The sequence below is a fragment of the Gorilla gorilla genome, chromosome 12, assembly GCF_029281585.2.
Source record: "Gorilla gorilla gorilla isolate KB3781 chromosome 12, NHGRI_mGorGor1-v2.1_pri, whole genome shotgun sequence".
In the NCBI taxonomy this organism is placed as follows: Eukaryota; Metazoa; Chordata; class Mammalia; order Primates; family Hominidae; genus Gorilla; species Gorilla gorilla.
The window spans coordinates 50,703,866-50,728,368 of record NC_073236.2 but is presented as its reverse complement, the minus strand read 5'-3'; the positions used below and the strand labels follow the sequence as shown (position 1 = coordinate 50,728,368).

Below are 24,503 nucleotides of genomic sequence, written 5' to 3'. Positions count from 1 at the left end.
GGAGCTATGTGGTCCACAGGGCCTCAGCCCTGGCATCGTGATGTCCTTGTCCCACACCCAGATCAAGTGAATCAGAACCTCTGGATGGAGGAGGTAGGCCACTTTAGGTAAAAAGCTCCTGCAGGTCAGCCTGATGAGGACACATATCTAGTTCAATTCCCTCCTTTTATGAAAACTGAGGCCTAGGGAGGAGAGGTTGCTTGACCAAGGGCTCCCCAGTGAGTCTGTAGGAAAACTCTGACTCACCAATGAAAGACTTGAATTCAGCCTTGAATTTTCAAACAGTTGTCCTTGATTCTGTAGTGTTGTAGTAGGTCAGGCCCAGAAGTGACAGAAGAAGCCACACTCCTCTTGAGGCTTGCTTGTCTTCCCTCTCTGTGCTTTTCTCTCCCATCTCAGCCCCTCCACCTCCCAGTCACCTGTGCACCGCCTCCCAGTTGAACAAAAGCCTCACTTAAGCATGAACCCCAGGCCTGGCTTTCCTAATCCATGGCCCCTGCCTTGTGCTATATAAAGTGCTGGCCCCTTGATTATTAATTTCCTCACTGCAGGCTGAGACCAGATCTGGAATATCCCACCAAGCCAAACTCAAATGTTTGCACATCCACTTGCTTTAAACATAGCCCCAGTAAGCCTATGTTAATCCATTTAGAACCTGCCTGCTCTGTATACTCCATGAAACTGTACCCAATATCTGCTGGCCAAGGATAAGCCCCAAGCCATAAAGGCCCCAAGCCACTGCAGCCCATAGGAGCTCTCTGACCCAGAGATTCCCTGCTGTGCTGCTGGGTGACTTCACCTGGCCGTGTAAGCCCCCTTTCCAATTCTCTTCTTTCCTAGAAGTCCTCTTGCCCTCCTTCCCCTCTGAGTAGGACCCCATCTCCACACTATAGCCTCCTTGACCGATTCCTGCTATAAAGGACCTTCCCCAGCGTAAATCTGTTAAAGCATCACCCCGAAAGCCTATGTGTGCTACCGCCACCTCGTGGTCATATCTTTTTTCTTAACCTCCAAATCTCTGAAAAATCCTTCACTCTGGGCCTTTTCCCTCTTCTAAGCTTCCTTCAAAATATTCCTGATCCGAGTCCCCAGTCTTCTCAAATTTGCTGACCTGTAGAATAAATTAATCCCTATTGATATATCAGTGGCCAATTCATTTATTCACTGACCAGATATTCACTTAGCACCCAGTATATCGCAAGCAATGGCCTTGGCACTTGAGATACACTGTAGAACAAAACAGACAAAAATATCTGCATGGGTTGAGCTGACATTCTAGCAGCATGATGATGATTTAAAGTTTTTCCTCTTAGGAATATTTTATGGAACACTTTAAACCAAAGTAAGGAAGTCTTTTGTTTTTTTGTTTGTTTGAGACAGGGTCTCACTATCACCCAGGTTGGGATGCAGTGGCATGATCTCAGCTCACCGCAACCGTCACCTTCCAGGTTTGAGTGATTCTCATGCCTCAGCCTCCCAAGTAGCTGGGATTACAGGCATGTACCACCATGCTGGCTAATTTTTTGGCATTTTCAGTAGAGACAGGGTTTTGCCATGTTGGTCAGGCTGGTCTTGAACTCCTGGCCTCAAGCGCTCTGCACGCCTCAGCCTCCCAAAATGCTGGGATTACAGGTGTGAGCCACCATGCCCAGCTAAAGTGTTAAGAGGGGAATTTTTGGTGTCATCAATGGGCTAGTGGGATAGAGAGTAAGGAGATGGGCTAGGTTTATAAGTAGGAGAATTCCTTTATGCTAGTGCATATGCCAAAACTTATGCATTGTGTGATTTATGCTTTTTATTTTATCTTATTTCTTTATTTATTTTGAGACAGAGTTTTGCTCTTGTTGCCCAGGTTGGAGTGCAATGGCGTGATCTCGGCTCACTGCAACCTCCACCTCCCAGGTTCAAGTGATTCTCCTGCCTCAGCCTCCTGAGTAGCTAGGATTACAGGTATGCGCCACCATGCCCGGCTAATTTTATATTTTTAATAGAGATGAGGTTTCACCATGTTGGTCAGGCTGATCTCGAACTCCTGACCTCATGTGATCCACCTGCCTTGGCCTCCCAAAGTGCTGAGATTACAAGCATGAACCACCGCACCCGGCTAATGCATTTTAAAACAGTGCTTCTCAAATTTAATGTGCATGGGAGATCTGGTTAAGATGATGACCCTAAGTCAGTAAGCCAAGCCTGAGATCTGAGAATCTGCATTTTAACTCCAGAAGTATGCTGATGTTGCTGATGCATGAACCACACTTGGAGCAATAAGGCTCTAAAGCAGATTCCTTTGAGCACTGACTCTTCTAGGACTAATAATAATAAGAAGAATATGCCACTCACCACAGAAGGCTATTGCAAAGATTAAGTAACTTTGCAATAACTCAGCATTGCCTATTATTTGCATTTAGTGGTGGGAAAACCAAGGCTCTGAGGTGTTAACTAGCTTGCTTATGAGCACCCAGTGCAAGCAGGAGAGTCAGAGTGTGACTGCAGAGTCCCAGAGTTCACCCATGTGACTGTTTTGCTGCCTTGCCTGTTTCTAACCTGTAGCTTGCTGCTTGACCTAGTTTGCATGAAGAGTTTTAGCCTTGGGTTTTACCTTAGAGCCTCACAAATATTAGCTGCTATTGTTGTCATTAAGCTTTGATGAGTTTTCTGCCTTGAACCTCCTCCTTTTACCAGGATTAAAAATATATCAACGACACATGCCCTGCCCTGCCAGCTACTCTCATTTTATATACAAGAAAGAGAAAACTCAGAGATGTTGGATGACCTCCTCAACATCATAGGATCTTAGATCTAGAGAAGACCTTAAACATTTTCTCCAGTTTGTTGCCTTTTAGCCTACTTAGTTTAGTTTGCTTTTAGCAATGAAGTCTCCCTTTCAAACAAAGTCCCATGGGAGGTCCAAGTTGTAAAGAAGAGAAAAACAGAGGGCTCTGTTGGGAACAGGGTTCAAGGGTTGAATCCTGGCCCATTTATCCTCCCCTCTGCAGGGCTTCCCATTTCCAGAGACCTCAGAGAGAAGGGTCCAAGGAGCTCTGTTTGGAAAATCCCCATCCAAATCAACACTCTCCTCAAACAAATGAGGGACGGTCCCCAAAAAGGGAGGTGACTTGGCCAAAATCAGACAGCAAGTGCATGACCTCACTGGGGCCTGCCTCTTGGAGTCCAGAGACCAAGCCCAGAATCTAACAGAAACAACCTGGGCAGGTGAAAGGACCACACTCCTCACTCGCCTGACTGTTTACTGAGGTGTGTTTGATAAGTGGTCACTCATGGTCTTGCACTCCCACCTATGGGGACAAATTCAATACTCCATTCACTAATCTCATAATTTCCCAGATGCTCCTTTCCTTACACCCTGGTTGTTGGGGGGCAAGTCTTTTTATTTTCTAGGTATTGTGAAATAAAATATACATACAGAAAACCACCTAACTGCATCCATGCCAAGAAATAGAATGTTGTCTGGACCCTAAAATCCCCCAGGTGCTCCTGCCTGCCACTCTCTCTCACAGGGGCCAAGTGTCACTGGGCCTTCAGACAGAGCATGGCCTTGCTTCTCTCTGCACCACCTGTTTCCACAGCCCTCCACACAACAGCCCCATGTTGCCCGTTTTGAACTTTGTAGAAATGGAATCACACTCTACGCATGCTTTTGTGATTCTTGTACCCACATGATGTTTGTAAGATTATCTGTCTTGTGAGGTGCAGCTGGCTGTAATTCATTCATTTTCTTTGCCAAGGAGCATTGTGTTGTGTGCAGATACATGACGTACGAATTCATTCTAGGATGGGTGCTTGGGTTGTTTCCAGTAGAGGCTGTTGTGGACAGTGCTGCCCCACATATTTTTTGCAGAGAAATTTGCTCTCATGTTATCCAGGGAGAGTGAGGCTGAAGGAAGAAAAGAACTCTTAGAGAAGAGGCAGCCAGGCGCCAGCCTCTGGGGTGAGAAAGACACATTGGTCGTTCAGTTTCCTCAGCACTCTATACCCAAAGCCTGTCAAGGCCAAGAACATAGTCAACAATATAGGCATTTTCAAGATTTTATTGTAAAACAGAGCTGAAGTCACAGGAAGTAGGGAACTTTGCACCCAACATATACAGCATTCATTCGCTGAGTACCTGCCAAGAGCGAGGCTAGGTGCTCAGCCCTGCAGGGACCTGAGACATATACGAGTCATGTTTCCTGCTCTGCAGAGCTCCCAGCCTGGTGGGGGAGACAGGCAGAGGCACAGCCATCTTTCATACAAGTCTCCAAGTGCCAGAAGCTCTACAATGTCAAGGAGCAATTCATTCCTTCAGGAGAGGAAGAAAGAACCCCCAGGAGCCACATTTGCTCAGAGCCTTGGGAGCTGAGAAACTTCTGATAGGAGGTAAAGTACTGCAGGAAGCTGTAAAAAATCTGGAGTGGAGATGGAGCTTGGAGCCTGGGCAGCAGTGCCTGGACAGAGGAGTCCAGATTATGGAAGTGTTTTAAAAGGAAAAAAAAATTATGGGGCTAACATAGTACCATAACTTTTAATTTTTACAAGTTGGGACATCACAAAAAAAGAAGAAAAAAAAGGGAAAAGCTACCATTTACTTTCACCATCATTTCACAAATGCAGGAATATTTTAAGCCCCCAGGCCTCTCCCAGAAAGAACATAATCTCCAAATGAAGGGCTCTCCTTCACGGGGACTGAAAAAAAAATCATGAAATCCTAATTTTCATGTTCCACAAACCCTTAAAAACCTCCCTCATGGACTGGTCTTTTTTTTTTTTTTTGTAAAACAGGGTGTGGGAGCCACTTGGTTGGGGGTCATCAAGTGGCCTGATGGATCCAGGGCATGGGAACGTGGAACGAGGGAGGAAGAGGCAGTGGCGAGAGGAGAGCAGGTTGGGCAGGTGGTCGGGGTTTGATCCTGAATGCAGAGGCGACATGGAAGGGCTTCGTGCAGGGGCTGCTGTGCTCTGATTCACACATTAGAAAGACCATTCTGGAGGCAGCATGGAGGCTGGTCAGTTGAAGAGGAGGCAGAGTCCTGTGACCAGGTTCTTGTGACGCCTTCTGAGGGTCTACCCCTCAATGGCTGGTCCTCAGTGACCCCATAGCCGGGAGCCCTGGGGCAGGGGGACTGGCAGTCCCTGCAGTCCTTGCCATGCAAGAATGGGAACAGGCAGGCGTGGGCAGTACTACTCGTCCTCCTGGAAGTAGAATTTGGTGACCATGACGCCTTCGTCAGGCATATTGGTGAGGCTGACGGGCTGGTCAGCTTCCATCGCTGTGCAGAGGAACCAACCGGGGCAAGCGGCAGACTCAAAACTTGTGGTGGGGCCGCTGTCTGAGCGGATGAAGGTGAAGCGCTTGTCCTGCTTTCTGTTCTCGCTCAGGTCAGTGATGTTAACTGCCTGGAAATCAAAAGATGGGCAGGTGAGAGCTGAGGCCTAGGAAGTCCTGTGCTGCCTCCCTCTCCACTCCATGCCATGAAATGGCCCTCTGGACAGCCCAGAGTTAGTACAGGGGAAATGCCATACCCTAAAAGCCCCCAGGTGCTCCTGTCTGCCATTCTGTGGGACTCTGGGACCTACGTTTATTTATTTATTAATTAATTTTCCCGAGACGGAGTCTTGCTCTGTCGCCTAGGCTGGAGTGCAGTGGCACAATCTCGGCTCACTGCAACCTCCACCTCCTGGGTTAAAGCGATTCTCCTGCCTCAGCCTCCTGAGTAGCTGGGATTACAGGCATGCACCACCACACCTGTCTAATGTTTTCTATTTTTAATAGAGACAGGGTTTCACCATGTTGGCCAGGCTGGTCTCAAACTCCTGACCTCGTGATCTGCCCACCTTGGCCTCTCAAAGTGCTGGGATTACAGGCGTGAGCCACTGCGCCTGGCATGGCCCAGGTTTCTTAGGACAGCAAAGACACAAAGAGGCTGTCCCACTGTCACACCTTGACTTTGGGAAATCTGGCCACTGTGGCCTTGGACCACTAAGTCTGGTAAATAACACGGCACCATCAGCAGAAGCCAAGGCCTATGGAGCTGGTGTTCTGTCAGGGTTTGAGCTCTGAGAAGATGGGGTGGTGGTGTGTTCCATGCAATGTCCTAGCCATCCCCACTCCTCACAGAACAGGCAGTCACCCTCCAGAACAGTGTCCCTGGTGAGGGATGTGACAGTGCCACAGTATGGCCACTCACATTGAGGTTAAGGTTGCATCCAGCAAGCCCCTGAGACAAAACCATGTTTTCCCAGGGCTGGGAAACCCATTAACATTACATGAGATAAAGGAGCACAGGGCTCTGGGTGGAGTACCAGCTAATCAATTTGAGTCAATAAGGATTGGAAGAGAAAGGTCCTGAGGATGGGCTTTGCTAGAAGACAACAGGTCTGAGTGGGTAGAGGGGCCCTTGAGCAAGGGAGTAGCACACAGAGATTCAGGTCCTGTGGTAGATGGTTACAGTGGTGGCCCCCAGTGACCGTGTCTCCTGGTGTTCACACTCTTATGCAGTCTCCTCTCACAAGGGGCTAGACTTAGCCACATGACTGGCTTTGGCCAATAGGATGATGCAAGCAGAAGTTATAATAAGCACCTGCATGTTGAGGCTCTTTTTGGAATAATCCCTTTTGGAAGTCAGCCGCCATGCTGTAAGGAAGCTCAAACTAACTCTTAAACACTGAGAGATCATATGGAAAGAGAGCCTGGAGGATGAGGGGCCACCTTGGATGCCCAGCGCAAGCCAGGCACTCTGCTGAATGCAGCTGCCAAAGTGACCCCAGCATGTTCCACCACATGGAACAGAACTACCCAGCTAATCCTGGTCAACCCACAGAATCACAAGAAAAAATTTTGGTTGTTTCAAGCCACTGGGTTTTGGGGTGATTTGAGATCCAAAGCATGTTTTTACCTCCAGCTGGAGTCTGGTCTCATCACCAGACTTGACACAGGACAGGCACATCTTCCCTCCATGGATTCCCAAGAACAGAGCATGAGGCTCAATGGGTACCACATCTATCTTTTCTGGAGAAGAACAGAGGGGAGGGTCAGGTTAATAGAAGAGGAGGCAGCAATAATGAAGAGACCCTGGGTATTTTTCTATCTCCCCTGGTCCCCACAAAATTAAAATCCCAAGGTCAGAAGGGCAGAGAGGTCTCATCTTCCTGGTCTGCATCTAAACAGAAGAGTAAACCAAGCACACTATCCAGTTACTCCTAGAGGCCTGAGTCTCCTGGATGTTGTTCCGTGTGATTTCCATATTTCCCTCACTTTCCCCAGGATACCTGTGCTCCGGGTCAATAGGAGTGTTGCTGAGGGGCAGGGAAAATGAACAAGGCCATGAGTGGGGCTCCACAGGAGCCTAGGAGTCTCTGAACCTCCTCTTTCCCTAAGAGGCCTCCATGCTCTCATGTAGCAACAAAAATCTCAGCTTCCTCGTGCTTCAGTGTGTTCATTAGGAGAACTACCAGGACAGGAATGGTAGGTCTCATCCACTTTCAGAGCGAGGCACAGGAGACAGAACCAGGGAATAGGGAAGGTGGGAAGGTGAAGGTAATACCGTCCTACAACAACAAACAGGGGAGTGAAAACATCCTGGAAGGCTGAAACTAAAAGAGTCGCACATCCTGTTGTCCAATTGATATCATCCCACTGAAGGGAAAGCTGAGGAACAGAGCGGGTGAAGCTTCTTCAAGGTCATCCAGCTTGTTTAATGCATGGACCAGAATATGGCTGAGTATGGTGTCCAGGAATAAGAGACATAGCTCAACCTTATACATGGTGGATTAATTTGGGATTGAGTTAGGGTTTGAACAACATAGGAACATGAAGCCTTAATAGGCACTTGAGGAAGGGAATGGTCAGCCTTGCCTTCTGGTATTTGCCCTTCCCAGCTGTGGCCCTGGGACCACTGTGCCTATAGGCACTGACCCCTGACCTAGACTCTGCCTCTCCACACCCTCTTCAGGCTGCCCTCATATGTGCCCTTTAGTAGCCAGGCCCTCCCAGCTTCAAACTTGAATACAAAGACCCAACAAGGATTAGGACATTGTACCTAGGGTTTGTGCAGGCAGGCCATGCTGCTGCAGACAGAGGGGCAAAGTGACCCGATGCCCACATACATTGGCTTTCCTGGCAACCACTCACCTTCTAAATTGACATTTGGTCCTTGCAAGTATCCAGCAACTAGTTGGTTGTTCCTCAGATAGAAGGTCTTCTGGTTAACATCCCAGATTCTGAAAAGGAAAAGGACTCAGCTGTAGTGCACAGCCACCATGTGCCCAGCCTTGTGCTTGGCACCTTCCTGTGTCCCCCAGAACTTGTCAAATTTGCACCCAGCTCTTCCAGGGGTATAGTATTTTAGTACACCCATGGCACGCATAGATGAGAAGACTGAGGCTGACACTGGTTAAGAGGCAGGCCCAACCCTCACAGCTGGTGAGCAGTGAGCCCACATTTGACTCCTCTCCTTACTTGCTTCCCATCTGAGATTCCCAGGGAAGGCACTTCTCTTTCAGCAAAGCATGCTGTAGAGCAGCAACATCCGAAAGAACTTTCTGGGATGCAAAAATGTTCTGTAGCTGCACTGCCCAATAGGGTGGCCACTAACCACCTGTGGCTATTGACGTCTTTAAATGTGAGTAGTGTGACCAAGGGTCTGGATTTTAAATTTTCTTCTATTTTCATTCATTTAAGTACAAATTTAAATAGCCACCTGAGACTAGTGGCTACCATAGCACCTAGTTAGAAGTTTCAAGAGACGGAACACCTTGCAGCTAACTTGCTCTGAGTCTGAGACCAGAAGGATCTGTCCCTAGAGCCATTCCTCCATTAGTTGGTGGCCTGCTCAGAGTCCTGCAGGAGCAGCTACCCTTGGGAACAACCCGGCTTCCCCTCTACCTCAGCCAGTGACCTGATTCTGGGTCCCAATCCTTTCTTCTTGGTAAAGGGCCTCTCTGGTTGAGAGCAGGACTCAAAGCTGTGAGACGTAATAAACAGAGCTCCGGCCAGCATGCCCTGGGACCTGTGCCTCACCTCCTTACCTGTGAAGTGTGGCTAACTGTACCCACCTCATCAGGTGGCTCTGAAGAGCCCACACGCTCTACGAGGGGTGGCCAGGCAAACCAAAGTGCTTTGCATATGGCAGCATTGGCCTGTTTGTGATTATCCTAGTTTCTAGATATCCCTCAGTCTGGAGGGATAAACATCACCTGCTGGGGCCTCCAGGAGGATCTCCTGGAGCTTCTAGCTGATCAGAGCAGGGAGAGGCAACCTGGGGAAGCAGACAGTCCCCATATCTGGAAGGGAGAGACTTGTCACTCATACACCCACAGAGCCCGACTTGCAGCCTTGGCCCAGACAAACATAAAGGTCAGAGTGGGGGAGAAGTCACCCCAACATGATTTCACTGCTGGAATGTCACACGGCAGAGGGCATGCACAAGCAGTCCTGTCATTTCTATCAGCATCACATCTTTACAATAGTGATGGTCTCACAAACCCCTGATTCCATTTTCAAATCATAATGGTTTTCAGGCTCTTTACAATGCACGGAATACTGTTATGCTATTATCTGTGCATTTAATTTTCACAACAACCCTGTAAGGCACACAAGGAGTTATCGTGACTCTCATGTCACAGATGTCACAGATGGGGAAACCAAGGTCCCTGGAGAGTGGGACCCTCCAACATGTCAGCACAGACAGGCCTTGCCCATATCAGTCTGGGCCTTCGGGCTGTGCCCCTGGTGCCCCTCTCTGCTTCTCTGTCAGCACATTCAACTAGGCCTGAATCGCAGTCTCACTCCTTAGCATGCATCTATTACTCACTGGGTTCCTGAGTCTCTGGGAAAGTAAGACAGCCCTCCGGTCGTACTATCCACATCTGGGATATTTTGAAACACAAGTCCTGAAGCCCATGCATGTAACAACCTCTTTCTTGAATAATGGACATCCTCTCCAGCCCAAACCCAGTTCTCAGGCCCTCTGGGGCCTGGCAGCCCCTGGCAGCTGTGATACGTTTCCAATCTCCAGCTGATCCACTCTCACCTTCTCCTCCTTGGGGTAGCCTTACCTGAAGGCTTGCATCTTGCTGGATTTTCTCCCAGAGGGTTGGCAGACCGTCTCTGAATGGAACAGGAAGAGGAGGAGAGTGATTAGGTGACTGCGGAGGCCTCTGCAGATTTCCATTCTGTGACTGCAGCAAGGCAGTGGACTGCCATTGCGGGCCCAGAGTTGTGGTTTATAAAGAAATAGTCACTCACCCAAGCTAGGCGTCTGCCACCCTGCCCCACTCTGAGAAGCGGAAATACCCTCCTCGCATTTCCAAAAAGAGAAACCCTTGCTGTTGTCACTTTCAACCCCACTAAGTGTCGCAATGGAGTGTTGTAACTGATTCCCTCCCCTTTTTCCCCTGTGCAATTTCCCCAAAATTGAGATTTCTATTTCCCCTTCATTGAGTTCCTGGGAAGAAGAGCACAATGGAAACCAAACTCCCTACTGTGCCTGACAGGTACCCAGAGTCTGTTTGTTGACTTTTTAAAAAACAGATTTGAGCAGAAAGGCCGTTTTTTCATAATAAAATGATAGGGCTCCCTGCACATGGGACAGTCTCATATCACTTTGTGTTCTTTGAAAAATGGACAGCCTTGGACTCCGGACCATAGATTGGCAAACATTCTGTAAAGGACGAGATAGTAAATATTTTAGGTTTTGTGCGCCACGATTACTCAGCTCAGCTGTCTGTTTCACAAAAGGACATTGGCAATCCGTAAATCAATAAGCCTAGCTGTGTTCCCCTACAACTTTATTTGCAAAAGCGGGGGATGGGCCGGATTTGGCCTGAGTCTGCTGACCCCTGATGTAAAGTGAGTCCTTCTGAGAGGTGCTTTGAAATCAACTCTTTTCCCACTATCTTACATCTTTAAAGTTATGGTCTCGGGACGATGACATAAACTCAGCATTTGGGCAGGAATGGGTCTAAATTCAACCTCTGCCCCTTGCCTTGTGCCACCAGTGTGACCTTGAACAAGTCATTTCATTAGTTGAGCCTCTGTCTCTTCACTCTCAGAATGAGGGTGATCATGTCTTCTTCACAAATAGATGGAAGGAAGGAAGGGAAAGAGGGAGAGAGGGAGGAAGCAGGTGTAGGAAGGAAGAGGAGAACTTCTGGCCCATAATGGGCTCTGATACACATTAACTTCCTTACTTACAATATTCTAGACCCGGGGCCTGGAACGTTAGGAAAAAGGTAAGCATGCTCCTATTTTATGGGTAGGAAAAAGTTGAAGAGAATTTCTGCATGATCTACAGGATGGACAGTGCTGGTGCAGAAGCATAGGTTGCAGTGTTTTAGAGCTGGATGGGAGCTTGGCAATCATCCTGTCCCAACCTGGCATTGTTTTCAAGAAGACTCAGAAAGATTTAGACAAAAAAGGGATCTGTCCAAGGTCACACAGCTTGCTAATGGCAAAAGTATGCAGAGAAATCCAGGTCTTCTGACCTCCAGCCCCGGGCTTTATTAACAAATGCTTCAGAAACTTTAAACCCTAATATTCATCACACTCTGGGAAGAGGCAAATAAGTAGGCAGGTTAATATACATCACCCTCTTCAGCTAGTCCTCACAAAAACAAACAAATAAACAAAAAAAAAGTCTCCTTGGCCCTCAAAGGAAGACACTATTTCTCAAATGTGTTTCAAAATGATGGCTGGGCTGGGCACGGTGGCTCACACCTGTAATCCCAGCACTTGGGGAGGCTGAGGTGGGCGGATCTCCTGAGGTCAGGAGTTCAAGACCAACCTGACCAAAATGGTGAAACTCCGTCTCTACTAAAAATGCAAAAATTAGCAGGGCGTGGTGGCATGTGCCTGTAATCCCAGCTACTTGGGAGGCTGAGGCAGGAGAATCACTTGAACCCAGGAGATGGAGGTTGCAGTGAGCCAAGATCATGCCACTGCACTCCAGCCTAGGCAACAGAGTAAGACTCCATCTCCAAAACAAAAACAAACAAAAAAGTATGAATGACTCACTCAAGGTGATGCAGCTTGTGAGGGCAGCACAGGAATACAGACAAAATGTCAAAATATTTACTACTACAGTGGTTGATCTTGATGAGTCTATTTTCAACCAACAAATCAGAATCTTTCTCTCAACCAACACATCTTCCAACCAACAAATCAGAATCAAACACTTTGTGTCCAGAGAGTTAATCCTTCAAAGGAGGAAGACTATGAATGAATTTCCCAAAGGTTTAAAGAATGTATCCTTCAGAGGAAATAGAACATTTCTGCAAAATTGTGTCACCTCCCTGGGTGATAGATTTTTTCAGGCAAAATGGCATGTCTGTATTCCTGTACTGTCCTCATAAACAGTGTGACCTTGAGTGAGTCACCCATCCTTTTTGAAACACGTTCAAGAAACAGTGTCTTCCTATGAGGGCCAAAGAAGAATTGTGTTTATTCATTTGTTTGTTTTTGTGAGGACTAGCTGAAGGAGATGATGTATATGAACCTGTCTACTTATTTGCCTCTTCCAGAGTGTGTTGAATATTAGCGTTTAAAATTTCCAAAGTATTTGTTAATAATCATTGTATCACTTTATTATCACACCCTCTGAAAGAGAAGGCAGCTAGCACCTGACTATGATAGGTTCTCTCCTATTTGTCTTTCTTCAGCCCTCCGGAATTGGAAAACCATAATTCTCTCAAAAATGTCCTTACAGATTGCAGAAGAGAAGTGGCTTGCCAAGGTAGGGAGGAGAGTTCCATCCTGGCCACTGCCTTCAGACAGCATTTCAAGTAAAAAGCCCCACCCACACTGCGGCTCCTGGGTAAATGTTTCTCTGACCCCAGTCTGGATTCAGAGAGTATTCTCCTGGAGAAAAGACGCTCGGGGCTCCTGGAACCTCCCTGCTCTGTGTCATTTCCCCGCCGTGTCCTGAGCAGTGGCCCAGCCTGTCCTTTGTCGACATGCACAGCGTGAGGGTGGGGGTGGTCCCTGGGGCAGGAGTTATGGAGTCTAGGTCTGAATCCCCCTGTGTCATTTCCGAGCTGGGCCACCCCACACAATGTGCAGAGCCTGTCTTGGTCTCAGTTTCATTATCTGATAGAGCTAATAATAGAAGCCACATCATCGGTTACTATAAGGATTGAATGAAATGCTGCACGTGATGAATCATGCCCTGACCCTGGCACTTGGGAAATACTCACACCGTGGCTTTTGCATATGCTTCTTTACCCCAGGTAAAGTGGGAGAGATCAGGCACAATGAATGCCCCAGCCCCTTGCTCCTGCCCTGCACTCCCAGCCTCCTGCTCTGTATCCTGACCCACCCTCCTTTCCCAGTCCAGTCTCAAGCCTGCTCTGACTCCAAAGGAGGGGGCTGTCAATCACTGTGGCTTAGGGAGAGGAAGAAAGGGGACAAGGGAAGCTCTCTCCCTCTTCCTCACGCTTCTGGCCACAAGTCCACTCTTGGTTTCGTCTTATCTCACCCAAACAGTTGGCGTCCTTATGATTTCTGCCCACAGGAAATCTCTGACTAATCTTATTCTCGGTTCTGGGTCCTCAGCACCCCCCCAGTTCTGCTTCCTGGATGAAGCTTTAAGACCATAGCACATAAAGGACAATGCCTTCCCAATCAGCACCCATGGCTTTCATCGGAGGTCCTGGTCATCAAATTGTATCTAGTGGCTTCCATGTGCTGAGCCCTGTGCTACCAGACACTAGAGACAACAGGAGTGTCTAAGCCCCACGTAAAGGGGTTTTGATGAAGCAGAGAGATAGGGAAACCAGGCTGTCCATGTCTTAGGAGGGACACTGCACTGCTGTAAGGAGACACATCTTATGTTGATGCCTGTAAAGTGTTTAGCACAGCTGTCCACATGGGAAGTGTTCAGTAGATGTTGGCTATTTCTCAACATCGGTTAATTGCATCTTTCAGTTCTAGGATTTCCATTTGGTTCCTTTTTTGTACAGTTGTTAGTTCTCTGCCAAAAATTCCAATCTTGTGTTTTAAATCTTTGAGTATATTCTCCATAGTTCTTTCGAAGGCTGCCCCTGATTCAGATCCATGATTCAAATCCCTGCTGGATCTCCATTTATTGCCTATTTCTCCCTGATACACAGGTCATCTTGCATGTGCCTAAATCCTTTTTATTGACTGCTGAATACTATATATTAAGCACAGTAGAGGCCATTCAAGGATCTGGATGATTGTTATCTGTACCCTGAGATGGTTCACTTTTGCTTCCACTGCACAGGTAGGCCAGGAGCCTTTCAAAAGCAGGTAACCTCTACCCTAGCAGGACTTGAGATCATTCAGAGGAGGGCTTCAGTACCTGTGAAGGCTGACCCAGATTTCCAAATTGGGTGGGGATTATCAGGGACCCTCCCTGTAGGCAGGATTTAAGGTACAAATTTCATCTCCCCCACCAAGTTCCATGAATGCTCAAAAGCTCAGCTGAAGTTTTTGAAACCAGCACATGTCCCCAAGAGTAAAGGGCACCAGTGCTGGGCTCCACCTCTCTGGGCTCAGGCAGTTCCTTACAGCCTTGGCCATTCTCTGATGCCTCCAAAGAGATCTTTTGGAAATATGTTTTGTCTAGCTTTTCTAGTTATTCTCAGCAGGAGAGTTGGTCATAAACAACCTAGGCCAGAGGTATCTGATGTAATCTACTTTATTTATTTATTTATTTATTTTTTTGAGATGGAGTTTCGCTCTTGTTGCCCAGGCTGGAGTGCAGTGGAGCAATCTAGGCTCACCGCAACCTCCGCCTCCCAGGTTCAAGCAATTCCCCTGCCTCAACCTCCTGAGTAGCTGGGATTACAGGCTTGTGCCACCACCCCCAACTAATTTTGTATTTTTAGTAGAGACAGGGTTTCACTATGTTAGTCAGGCTGGTCTCGAACTCCCGAACTCAGGTGATCCACCCATCTTGGCCTCCCAAAGTGCTGGGATTACAGGTGTGAGCCACTGTGCCCAGCCCATAATCTACTTTTCAAAAGTCTTATTATTCAGGATGGCTGGAGTTTGAGTAGCATTTAGAGGTAGGGGTAGGAAAAGTGATTTGAAAAGTTGGGTGAGGTCCAGAGGAGAAATGGCCTTTAAAGCCACCCCGATGAGCTGGAAACTTATCTTTTAAAAAACTGAATAAAAGGGTAATGTTGTCAGGTGTGTTTTATAAAGATTGTGTTGGAGACAGTGGACAGATGGGTTAAACTTGGATGGGGTCATTGACTCTGAAGGCAGGGCAGTGGTGTGCTGGTAAATGTTTAACAATTGAATCTCCAATAAAAGTTTCCATTTGCCAATTTCCATGACATAATACTCCCACCACAGATAATTTCAAGCTACTGACATAATATCACTGAATGGGGAGCTGGGGATACATATACACCATTGGATCCTGCTGGCTGCCGCACCCCAGAGAGGCAAGGAGATTCAGTCCTTCTAAAGGGAAATTGTCTCCACATTTCTCAGCTCCAACCTCCCTCCTCCTCAGCCCAAATGGCTCACCCCACAAGTTTCATCCCCCTTGCAGAAAACGATCCTTACTGACAAATCTAGTTTGTCGGGAAGCTTTAACAAATTTCAGCACAAACATTTTCATCTGGGCCTCCTGGAACTGCATTTGTGTCACGCAAGCACTATTTGTGAAATGTTGGCATCCAGCTTGGGTGGACAGATGTGCACACTGCCTTGTAATGGCTTCATCTCACATTTAGTGGCTTCAGCCAACACTTGAATCCTGAGTGTCACAGGACTCACCACACAATATGGGCAATATTGTTTTCCAAACTTTGTAAATTTTTGCTAAGATAATGCTACAAAGACTCCAGTTGCTCTTTCCCAGTCATGGGTAAATATTTTAGTACAAAGAAGAGAAAGAAACACAAGAAATACAAACCCCCAGGGTATAATCTGATGTCTTCTTTTTGTTAGTCCCCACTGACCCAGTCCTGCCAAGTAGCCAAGTTAATTTTAACCAAATCCATCAACTTATTAGAAGCTCCCTAAGGCAGCAGGACAGGTTTGGAGACATCTGTACCCCTGAGTACCTCTACTCACCAAGCTGCAGCCCCCAGGCTTGCTGCTATCAGGGTGACCACCTCTGCTCTCCTGGATGATGAAGGGGATCAGGACATGGCGTATAATCCAACTGTTATCTACAAGAAGCTACTCTCCTCTCAGATCTACATGGTTAACTTACTGTGAATCCTTTCTGAGGTTCAGAGCCTTCCAAGATGATTTTTGCCCCAGCAGTTTATGGGTTAGCTATGAATCTGCACTGAAAGTCATTACTTATGCAGTTATCTTGTGTTTTCAGAGGTACATGCTTGCTCTTGCCTTCTTGGCTTTGATGATTAGTTTTATAATCCCCCCGCAGGCAGGAGGAAATGGAGAAGAACAGACATCATGGGGAAGGGGACAACTGTGTTGCTTACCTGTTATAGTTTAGGCTCTGTGTTACACTTTCACACAGATCTCCTTTTGTCCACATAACAGCTGTGCAAAGTGGACAGACATATTGACACCCACTTTCAAAATGAGTATAAATTCATAGTGACTTTATAGAAGAACTCAAGGGTCAGGCTACTCTGTCTATGGAGTGGCCATTCTTTTATTCCTTTACTTTCTTAATAAACTTGCTTTCACTTTGAAAATAAAAAGAAGATGAAGACGAAGACGACGAAGAAGAATAAGAGGAAGAGGAAGGAGAGGAAGAGGAAGAGGAAGAAGAGGAGGAAGAAGAAGAAGAAGAAGAAGAAGAGGAGGAGGAGGAGGAGGAAGAAGAAGAAGAAACTACTCAAGGCTTATAAAGATTAACTCACTTGCTCCAGATCCTGGCCAAGCCAGGATTGAAACCCAGTTTTGTTATTTCTTCCCACACTACAGTCCTCCTAAAGAGGCCACTGACTTTTTCTCTCTGCTTCATTGCATGGTTAACATAAGCAAGAATTATATTTGTTCTTATGGTGTTTCTTTTGGGCTGAACTCCTGTCTCATAGAGTAACTATTTAGTTCATAATTGCTTGAAAATTTGGGGAGGATTTTTGGTAATAAGGAAAGAAGTGATTCTAAAACCTTACACAGGTTACAGGGAAAGCTCTTTACCTGGTTATGGACTAGAGTGACCAATTACCTTGGTTTGTCCAGGACTTTCTTGACTTTATTACTGAAAGTTCTACACCTTGGCAAACCCCTCAGTCCCTGAAAAACTCAGATAATTGGGTTATTCTAAATTATGAACCCTTAAAGGGCACTGGTACATCTGGTGGCTGCTGCTGCAAATTGCAGGCACAATTAATGATTATAATTGTACCCTGCCAGTGTAGTGTTTTTATTAGCAGAGATGTGATCCATTTTATTAGACAACAGATAGATAGATACATGCATGCATACATACATACATACATACATACATACATACACAGAGCAATCACACAGGAGTATTCAAAAACCTTAGTGAGTCTGCCACTCAGGAAAATAAACCATTGCAGATATATTAGTAATCAATCATTTTCATTCTGATTTTTAATTAAACCATTCATCTTTAATTTCCTTCAACTACATAATCAAGATGTTGTTCATATCTAGTAGCCTAAAATTGTTTTCAAACTTGGATCCTAAAAAGGATTTACCCTTTGAGTCAGCACTGTCTTCACCTTCTCCTCCTCCTCCACCTCCTTCTTCATACAAGTCAGCTGTAAGAGAAGTGGTGGGACCCCATTGTGTAGAGAGAAAGCAGAGGTCCAGAGAAATGAATGACTTGTCCAAGGTAACACAAAGTGTATGCACATGGTTCCATCTCTATCCTTTACCCTCTGTTCTCACCCTTCCAGTTTCCAGTCAGAGTATGCACCCCCTCAACTTTTCTCTTCTTGGCACCCTGTTCTGTGCTGAGCAAACATTGATACCTCCCATACTCCTGGCCTTAGATGGAGAATGTGGTTCCTCTACCCAGGGAACATGGTGTCTTCACTAAGCTTATTGCACTTTTTTCCCGAATTCAATCCAATTCAAGTTAACACACATTTATTTAGCACCTATTGTGTGTCAGTTCAAAATATTTTGGGATGAACCAGTTTTAAGCACAGAGATTTATTTCTTCACAGTGTATCAGTATCTGGTTCTAAGAGTGGCTCCAGCATCCTACTTTACACATTTGAAAAACACATAAGACCATGGGCTAACATTGTAGCACAACCCACCAGGGACCATTGTACCCACTGGGGGACAGGGGAGGATCTGCTGCCCCCGGAATAACTGCTTGTGGTTGACAAAGCAATTCCCCTCTCCATGATTTCATTAAGTCTCTGTGTCCCCATAGCATAGTGTAGTGGTTTGAAGACAGAATGTCTGCAGTCAACCCACCTCCTCCTCTTATACTAGCTGTCTGGCCATGGGCAAATTATCTAATCTCTCTATATCCATTTCCTCTTCCGAAAATGTGAGCAATAATAGCCCTTCCTCATAGGGTTATTGAGAGGGTTCAGTGGGATAAACCATGTAAAGTGCTCAGCACGGCGCCTAGCTTGTAACGTGTCCATGACCCATTAAGAGCTGACACTCCCACTGTGCTTACTACAAGCTAAGAGTTGTCCAGCTTCCTCTAGACCTCCTCTTAACACCCAGAAAGGAGAGTAAGGAAAGTAAGACCCAGAAAGGAGAATGGCCTGCTCATTAGAGGCCTATTTTATTTCATTTTATTTATCTTTACATATTTGTTTTTAGACAGAGCGTCTCTCTCTATTGCCCAGACTGGAGTGCAGTGGTGTGATCTCCATTCACTGCAACTTCTACCTCCCAGGTTCCAGCAATTCTCCTGCCTTAGCTACCCAAGTAGCTGAGATTGCAGGCATATACCACCATGCCCAGCTAATTTTTGTATTTTTACTAGAGACAGGGTTTCACCATGTTGGCCAGGCAGGCCTTGAACTCTTGACCTCAAGTGATCCATCCACCTTGGCCTCCCAAAATGCTGGGATTACAGGTGTGAGCCACCACGCCCAGACTCAGGGGCCAATTTTAAATTAGAAACTTAAAATTAGAGTCTACATACCAATGATCCTGAGAGTTTTTTTCTTTGCCCCACACAAATCCTAACCGGAGGTTGCAAACTGGTAGCTCATAATTTAAATATTTTATCTGCTTGCTTTATTGTCTTGTTTAATCAGAATACTATACATAATGAAATCAGAATATCGGACTCTTCTGGAAAAGCGAGAAGTTCTGGCCACCTGAGCCTGCATTCTCTTGTGACAACTATCTGGTGGAACTGACTAGTGCCAAGCCCTTAATTCTCCACAGTCCCCACCCTTCCTTATCAATCAGCCCTCAGACCTTGTGGCTCAGTGCCACATTCTATTAGTATTTCTCATTGAGCTCACACTGTTCTTTCTCTCATTTAACAGAGCTATTTCACCAATTTCCCTATTCTATCAACAGTGGAAAATGACCCTCACACTCCAAGGACTCCATGACTTCTGTCACAGCAGTTACACCTCTCTGTTCACCTGCTGCCCCAGCAGGCACTAGGCTTGCAGCCCCTGCCTCAGAGTGCCTGCATGGTCTCCCACGGATGCCTCCCTGTGCCCAGATCCCCCAGACAGGCCTGGAGCTCCATGCACTTGACATTTTCCTGGACGCTTGCTCACCAGAGCCTGAAAGCATTTGATAAACACCAATTGTAGACATTTTCCTCTCTCATTTCTCAGGTGGAAAAATAAGAGTGGAAGGAGCTTACCTAAAGCCATGGGGAGGGCCTGATAGGACAGGAGGTCTTCCGAGGTCTTCCAGACTCTAACTCAACTGAGCTGCTGCCCATAAAGTAGCACCCAGGCAGTACCTGGGCCACAGTCCCTCCCAGGGTGGAGCTGTTCCTCCTTCCAGAGCACCTCAGAGAGTACAAGGAGGAGCCCAGCCTCCCCTCCCACACACTCACAAAGGGCTGGCCAGCATGAGGAGATGGGCCGGCTGATGGCTGACTTGATGCCAAGCAGGCCCAGTTTCCAGGAGGGTGACTCAGGCTAGCAGAAACCAAACTGGTTCTTATCTGCGTAAGATGGGAGGTCACATGCAGAGAACTGAGCTGGGCCTTCGTGCTTACCCCAACCCCAACTGCCGCCAGCTCATGCATGTGTGCACACATTCATTCAAAACATATGTGTTGGCTTAATCCTGTGTGCCGGGCACTCTTCCAGGCATTGGGAACAAGCCAGACAAGGTTCCCAACGCTCTAACAAAGGAAAACAGACAAGAAACAAGTTAACAAATAAAATAACTTCATAGGGCATATTGCTGTAGGGAAAATCCAAAGCAGGATATGCTTTTGAGGGACCTAGGAGTGGGTGGCTATTTTAGGGAAAGTGGTCAGGGAAGCCCTCTCTGAGAGGGTGACATAGGAGTGGAGACCTGAGCAATGTCAAGGAAGGGGAAGAATATTCCAGGTGGAGGGAACAGCAAGGGCAAAGGCCTTGTTTGAGCACTACGTGGAAGCCATGTCTTAGGGAATAACAGGGTCCATCCCGCTTCCAGTTACCCCCATGCCCTATACCTGGCCTCTGCCGTGACATTGTCCACAAGGCCAGATACTCTCTCCCTGCTTTCTCTAGAAGCACCTGATGTTCTGAACACCCCTCCTCCTTTTTGCCATTGGGAATGAACCTGCTTGTAGCTTCATGTCTCTGCATTCTGCCATCAGGGAGCAGACAACTCACAGATGCTTAAAGCCATCCAAGTTGATGGGGAGCAGTGGCAAGAGACTACTGGGCAGGACGAAGTCCCGGGTCTAGTCCCCAGGTCTGCAGCCAACCAGTTGTGTGTGTGTGTGTGGGCACACCACTTCTGCCCTTCAGACCTCATTTTGACAGCTGCAAAATGGACCTGATGCTCCCTACCCTATCTTAGACTTAGGGCTCACCGGAAGCATGAATGACATGCAGTATATAAAATGCTCTGTAAATCACATGCATTTACATAGGCCCTTGCTGCAGGTAATGCCTTCATACACAGATGAAATAGAGAGGAAGGAGCAGACCAGCCTACTGGCTGCCACCAATCTTGCCACCTACAATCTGTCCCTCCTGACAGGGAAGAACACTCTCATTTGCAGAAGGGCTCATAATTCATAAACTTCTCAACAGGGATCTGGTAAGGGCCTTCAATTTCCTCTAACCCTGCAGACCTGGACTCATTCCCAGGGTCTCTTCATTCAACTCACAGGGCCTGAATGGGGCTGGGAGGTGCAGGGAGCCGGCCACAGGAAAGCCTGGGTGCTCCCGACCGCAGGGACTTCCCATGGGGCCTTCACTTCCTGTTCTCTTCCGCCTTGGCTCACCAAGATGTAATGCCAAGGTATGTAAGGTTTGGCTGGAAATTTTCGAAGCAGCTTTTGTAGAGAAATTCCTGCTGACTAAAGAATCAGAAACTAGATTTGTAAACCTGGAAACTTCATAAATGTCAACTTTGTAAACCTAGAAAGTTGGGCATTGGGGCAGCCTGGGAACCTGCCAGGATAGCCTGTTGTGTCATCATGTTGTTGTACTTTTCTGTTATGACAACAGGAGGAGGACACAGTAAGGTGGGCTCTGGTGGCCAGAGGTTCAAATCCCAGCACCATGAACTATAGCTGTGGGATCCTGGGCCACATCTATAAAATGAGAGTAAGAAGACTCTTGCCCACCTCACAAGGTGCTTGTGAGGATTGGGCTAACAACTGTAAAGTGCTTGGCATGTGGTCAGCATTATTTAAGTATTAGCCATTACTATCAGAAGAAATAGATTGGATTTCTTCCCTGGGGAGCTAGGGGCCTAGCTGGTCATGAGAGAGAAAACTAGGCTTCCAGTCAGGGCCAGGGGACTACAAGTCAATCAGCACGCAAGGCTGGGCGTTCCCAGGTGGTCCCAACACTGGGGACATCGAGGGTAAAGGGACAACTTATGGGCATCTGTAGCATCCCAGTGTCTAGTCCACCCCAGAACTCTCCTTTGCAAGCCTGCCTCCCTCTCCTCTCAGACTATGAAGTTCTGATGGATCAGTGGCTTAGCCTAGGGTACTCAGTGCATCTGAGAAGCCTGGAGCCCAACATCCCAGAGATGGAGAATGCTGGGAGTAGTGGGAGAGCTGGCATTTGGGAACCGTGGAATTCTGAATGACTGGGGACTCTTGATCATGGTGAAGGGGCTTCTGAAGAACCCTGAGGATCCACAACCCCAATGATGGTGACTGGCCACTTGCTCCGGCACTAACCTGCCAGCCTGCGGCATAGGAAAGAAGGAGGTAGGGGAAGGGTAGAAGGAAAGGGAGGCATCGGGAATGGAGGAGCAAGATATTGAGGTTTAATGTTATTAGAACCCCTCCCTTGAATTGAGACAGTCACAGGTGAAGCCCTCTGGCAAGAGAGACCCCAAGGCTCCCAAAGGAAGTCCTACTATGGGAATGGAAATCTAGACCACACACAAGCAGAGGGGCCCTGGATGCCATGAGAAGACTGAGAGCTTGGGTGAATCCCTTCATTCCAGCCAGGGGAGAGGTGCATCCTGCTTCCTTCTAGCTTAGACACACAAGGTCAGAGCAAGGGATTTGAGGTTTGAAAATACATGGGATCAGTTTTACAATTCTGATGACTGTAAACCCTTGAGTTGTTTGCCAACTTGTTTATCTGCGACCGTAGTTGTTTACGGTCGTAGACAAGCCCTTAAGAGTTCCTAAGAATCTGCTCAGCCTGCTCAGCTTCCAGACTCAGCTTGTGAAATAGCCCCTCTTGTTCTCTGAACTCCTTTTGGTTCCTCAAATTCACCTCTTTCTCTCACCTCAGGACCTTGACACAGGCATGGAACACCCTTCCCTCCCCTGCTCCACTGACTAGTTACTTATCCTCACCCTTAAGACCTCAGCTCAGACTCTGCATTTATGTGATCCTCCGTGTAATATCTGTCTCCCAGGGCAGGTCACAGCAAGCACCATGTCTATTTTGTTTACTCTTATATCTCCAGCTCATAGCCCAGGATTTGGCCCATAGAAAAGTAAATGGGAAACCACCACTCATATTCTCATTCTCTCTCTGTCTCTCTCACACACACACAAACACAGACACACACACACTCACACACGGACTCATACATCACCATAAATAAATGAGACACCTGATCATAACTTTGTAAGTGGTCACACATTGAAACTTCCAAGTCACATCAAATGTGGTCAAGATATATAGACTCTTCTTAACCTGTAATCCATTTTTCTGGGAGGTACCTCCATCGCCACCACCGCAACTCACAGACCCAGCTGATTATACATGTACCTGACCTTGTCCCCAGGCCATGGCTCACTGGACTTATGGTGGGCAGCTGCCTCAAACTAAGCCAGTACCAGGAATAAGAAACTGGGACTACAGTTCACAGGGGCGAGGCATTTGGTAACTGCTCTCAAACTGAGGACTTCTAAATCCATAAGCCTTAGGGTGGTCACCTTCTGCAGGTGCACAGAGAAGCAGAGAAGACCATTCTGCTGAGAGAGAAGAACAAGCAAACAGATAGAGGCAGGAATGATAACATTATGGCCTTCGATAGAGAAACAATTACTACTGCCTTAATTTCTCATAACTTTCCTTTTCCCAGTTACTGCCTCTGACAACGTCTGGCTGCACTTCCTGTCTCTGTGTCACATCTCGCAAATTCCCCATTACAGCCAAAACCAGCTTAAGCATGTCTGACTCCTGCAACCAAAGCCTTACTCAAATAATTCCACAAGAGCCAACAAGCAACCCATAAGGGAACTGAGGAGTCAATACAAATAAACAGAGGGAACTAATCCAGTAAGGTACACATTGAAGAATCCTTGACTACATTGGCATGGTGCATCCACAGCCACAAAGCTCACAGACATGAGTCCGTGGGTTCAGTAATGCATGTGTGAGGTTTTGTCTGCCCAGCACCCGGCCTCATGTTGCTGAGCAGCTCCTCCTTTTCTCAGTCCAACCATTTTTAAACTACTTTATTGAGGTACGATTGACATACAAAAAGCTGTACATATTTAATATTTACATCTCAATTAGTTTGGGGATAAGTATACTCTCATGAAACCATCACCACCATCAAGGCCATAAACATATCCATCACCTTTCGAAGTGTCCTCCTGCCCCTTAATTATTACCATTATTATTATTATTATTATTATTATTATTATTGGTAAGAACATATAAGATATACCCTCTTAGCAATTTTAAGTATACAATACAGTATTGTTACTTATAGGTACTATGTGATACATTAATAGTAAACCTCCAGAACTTATTTATCTTGTATAACTGAAACTTTGTACCCTTTAACTATCACCTCTTCATTTCCACCTTTCTCCTGCTCCTGACAACCAGTATTCTACTCTCTTCTTTAAGCTTGACTATTTTAGATTCCACATATAAGTGAGCTCCTGCAAGAAATGTCTTTTTGTGTCTGTCTTATTTCACTCAGCATAATTCCCTCCAGGTCCATCCATGTTGTCACAAATGTTAGGATTTCCTTC

At 46.7% G+C, this 24,503-nt stretch overlaps 1 protein-coding gene across 2 annotated transcripts; it reads right to left on the bottom strand.

The window, feature by feature from the left end:
- Positions 1-4,031: 4,031 nt before the first annotated feature.
- Positions 4,032-19,997, bottom strand: IL1RN (interleukin 1 receptor antagonist). 2 transcript variants are annotated; one of them, XM_055378268.2, is made up of 6 exons: positions 19,725-19,997; positions 17,620-17,682; positions 10,054-10,105; positions 8,129-8,217; positions 6,894-7,006; positions 4,032-5,394 (listed from the first exon to the last, which is right to left on the bottom strand). In XM_055378268.2, exons 1-6 carry the CDS (start codon positions 19,732-19,734, stop codon positions 5,179-5,181), a joined length of 543 nt encoding a protein of 180 aa, XP_055234243.2. In that variant the 5' UTR covers positions 19,735-19,997; the 3' UTR covers positions 4,032-5,178. The 2 variants fall into 2 exon arrangements, with proteins under 2 accessions (XP_055234243.2, XP_018878391.3); XM_019022846.4 differs by lacking the exon at positions 17,620-17,682 and having other exon boundaries at positions 19,725-19,994.
- Positions 19,998-24,503: the final 4,506 nt, after the last annotated feature.

What these genes read in the sequence shown, in the direction of transcription:
- IL1RN (XM_055378268.2), bottom strand. An exon ending in AGACAGTGCTGACTCAAAGG is followed by an intron (nt 10,106 to 17,619) that starts GTAAATCCTTTT and finishes TGTTCCATTCAG; the next exon opens with AGACGGTCTGCCAACCCTCT. An exon ending in AGCAAGATGCAAGCCTTCAG is followed by an intron (nt 8,218 to 10,053) that starts GTAAGGCTACCC and finishes TTTCCTTTTCAG; the next exon opens with AATCTGGGATGTTAACCAGA.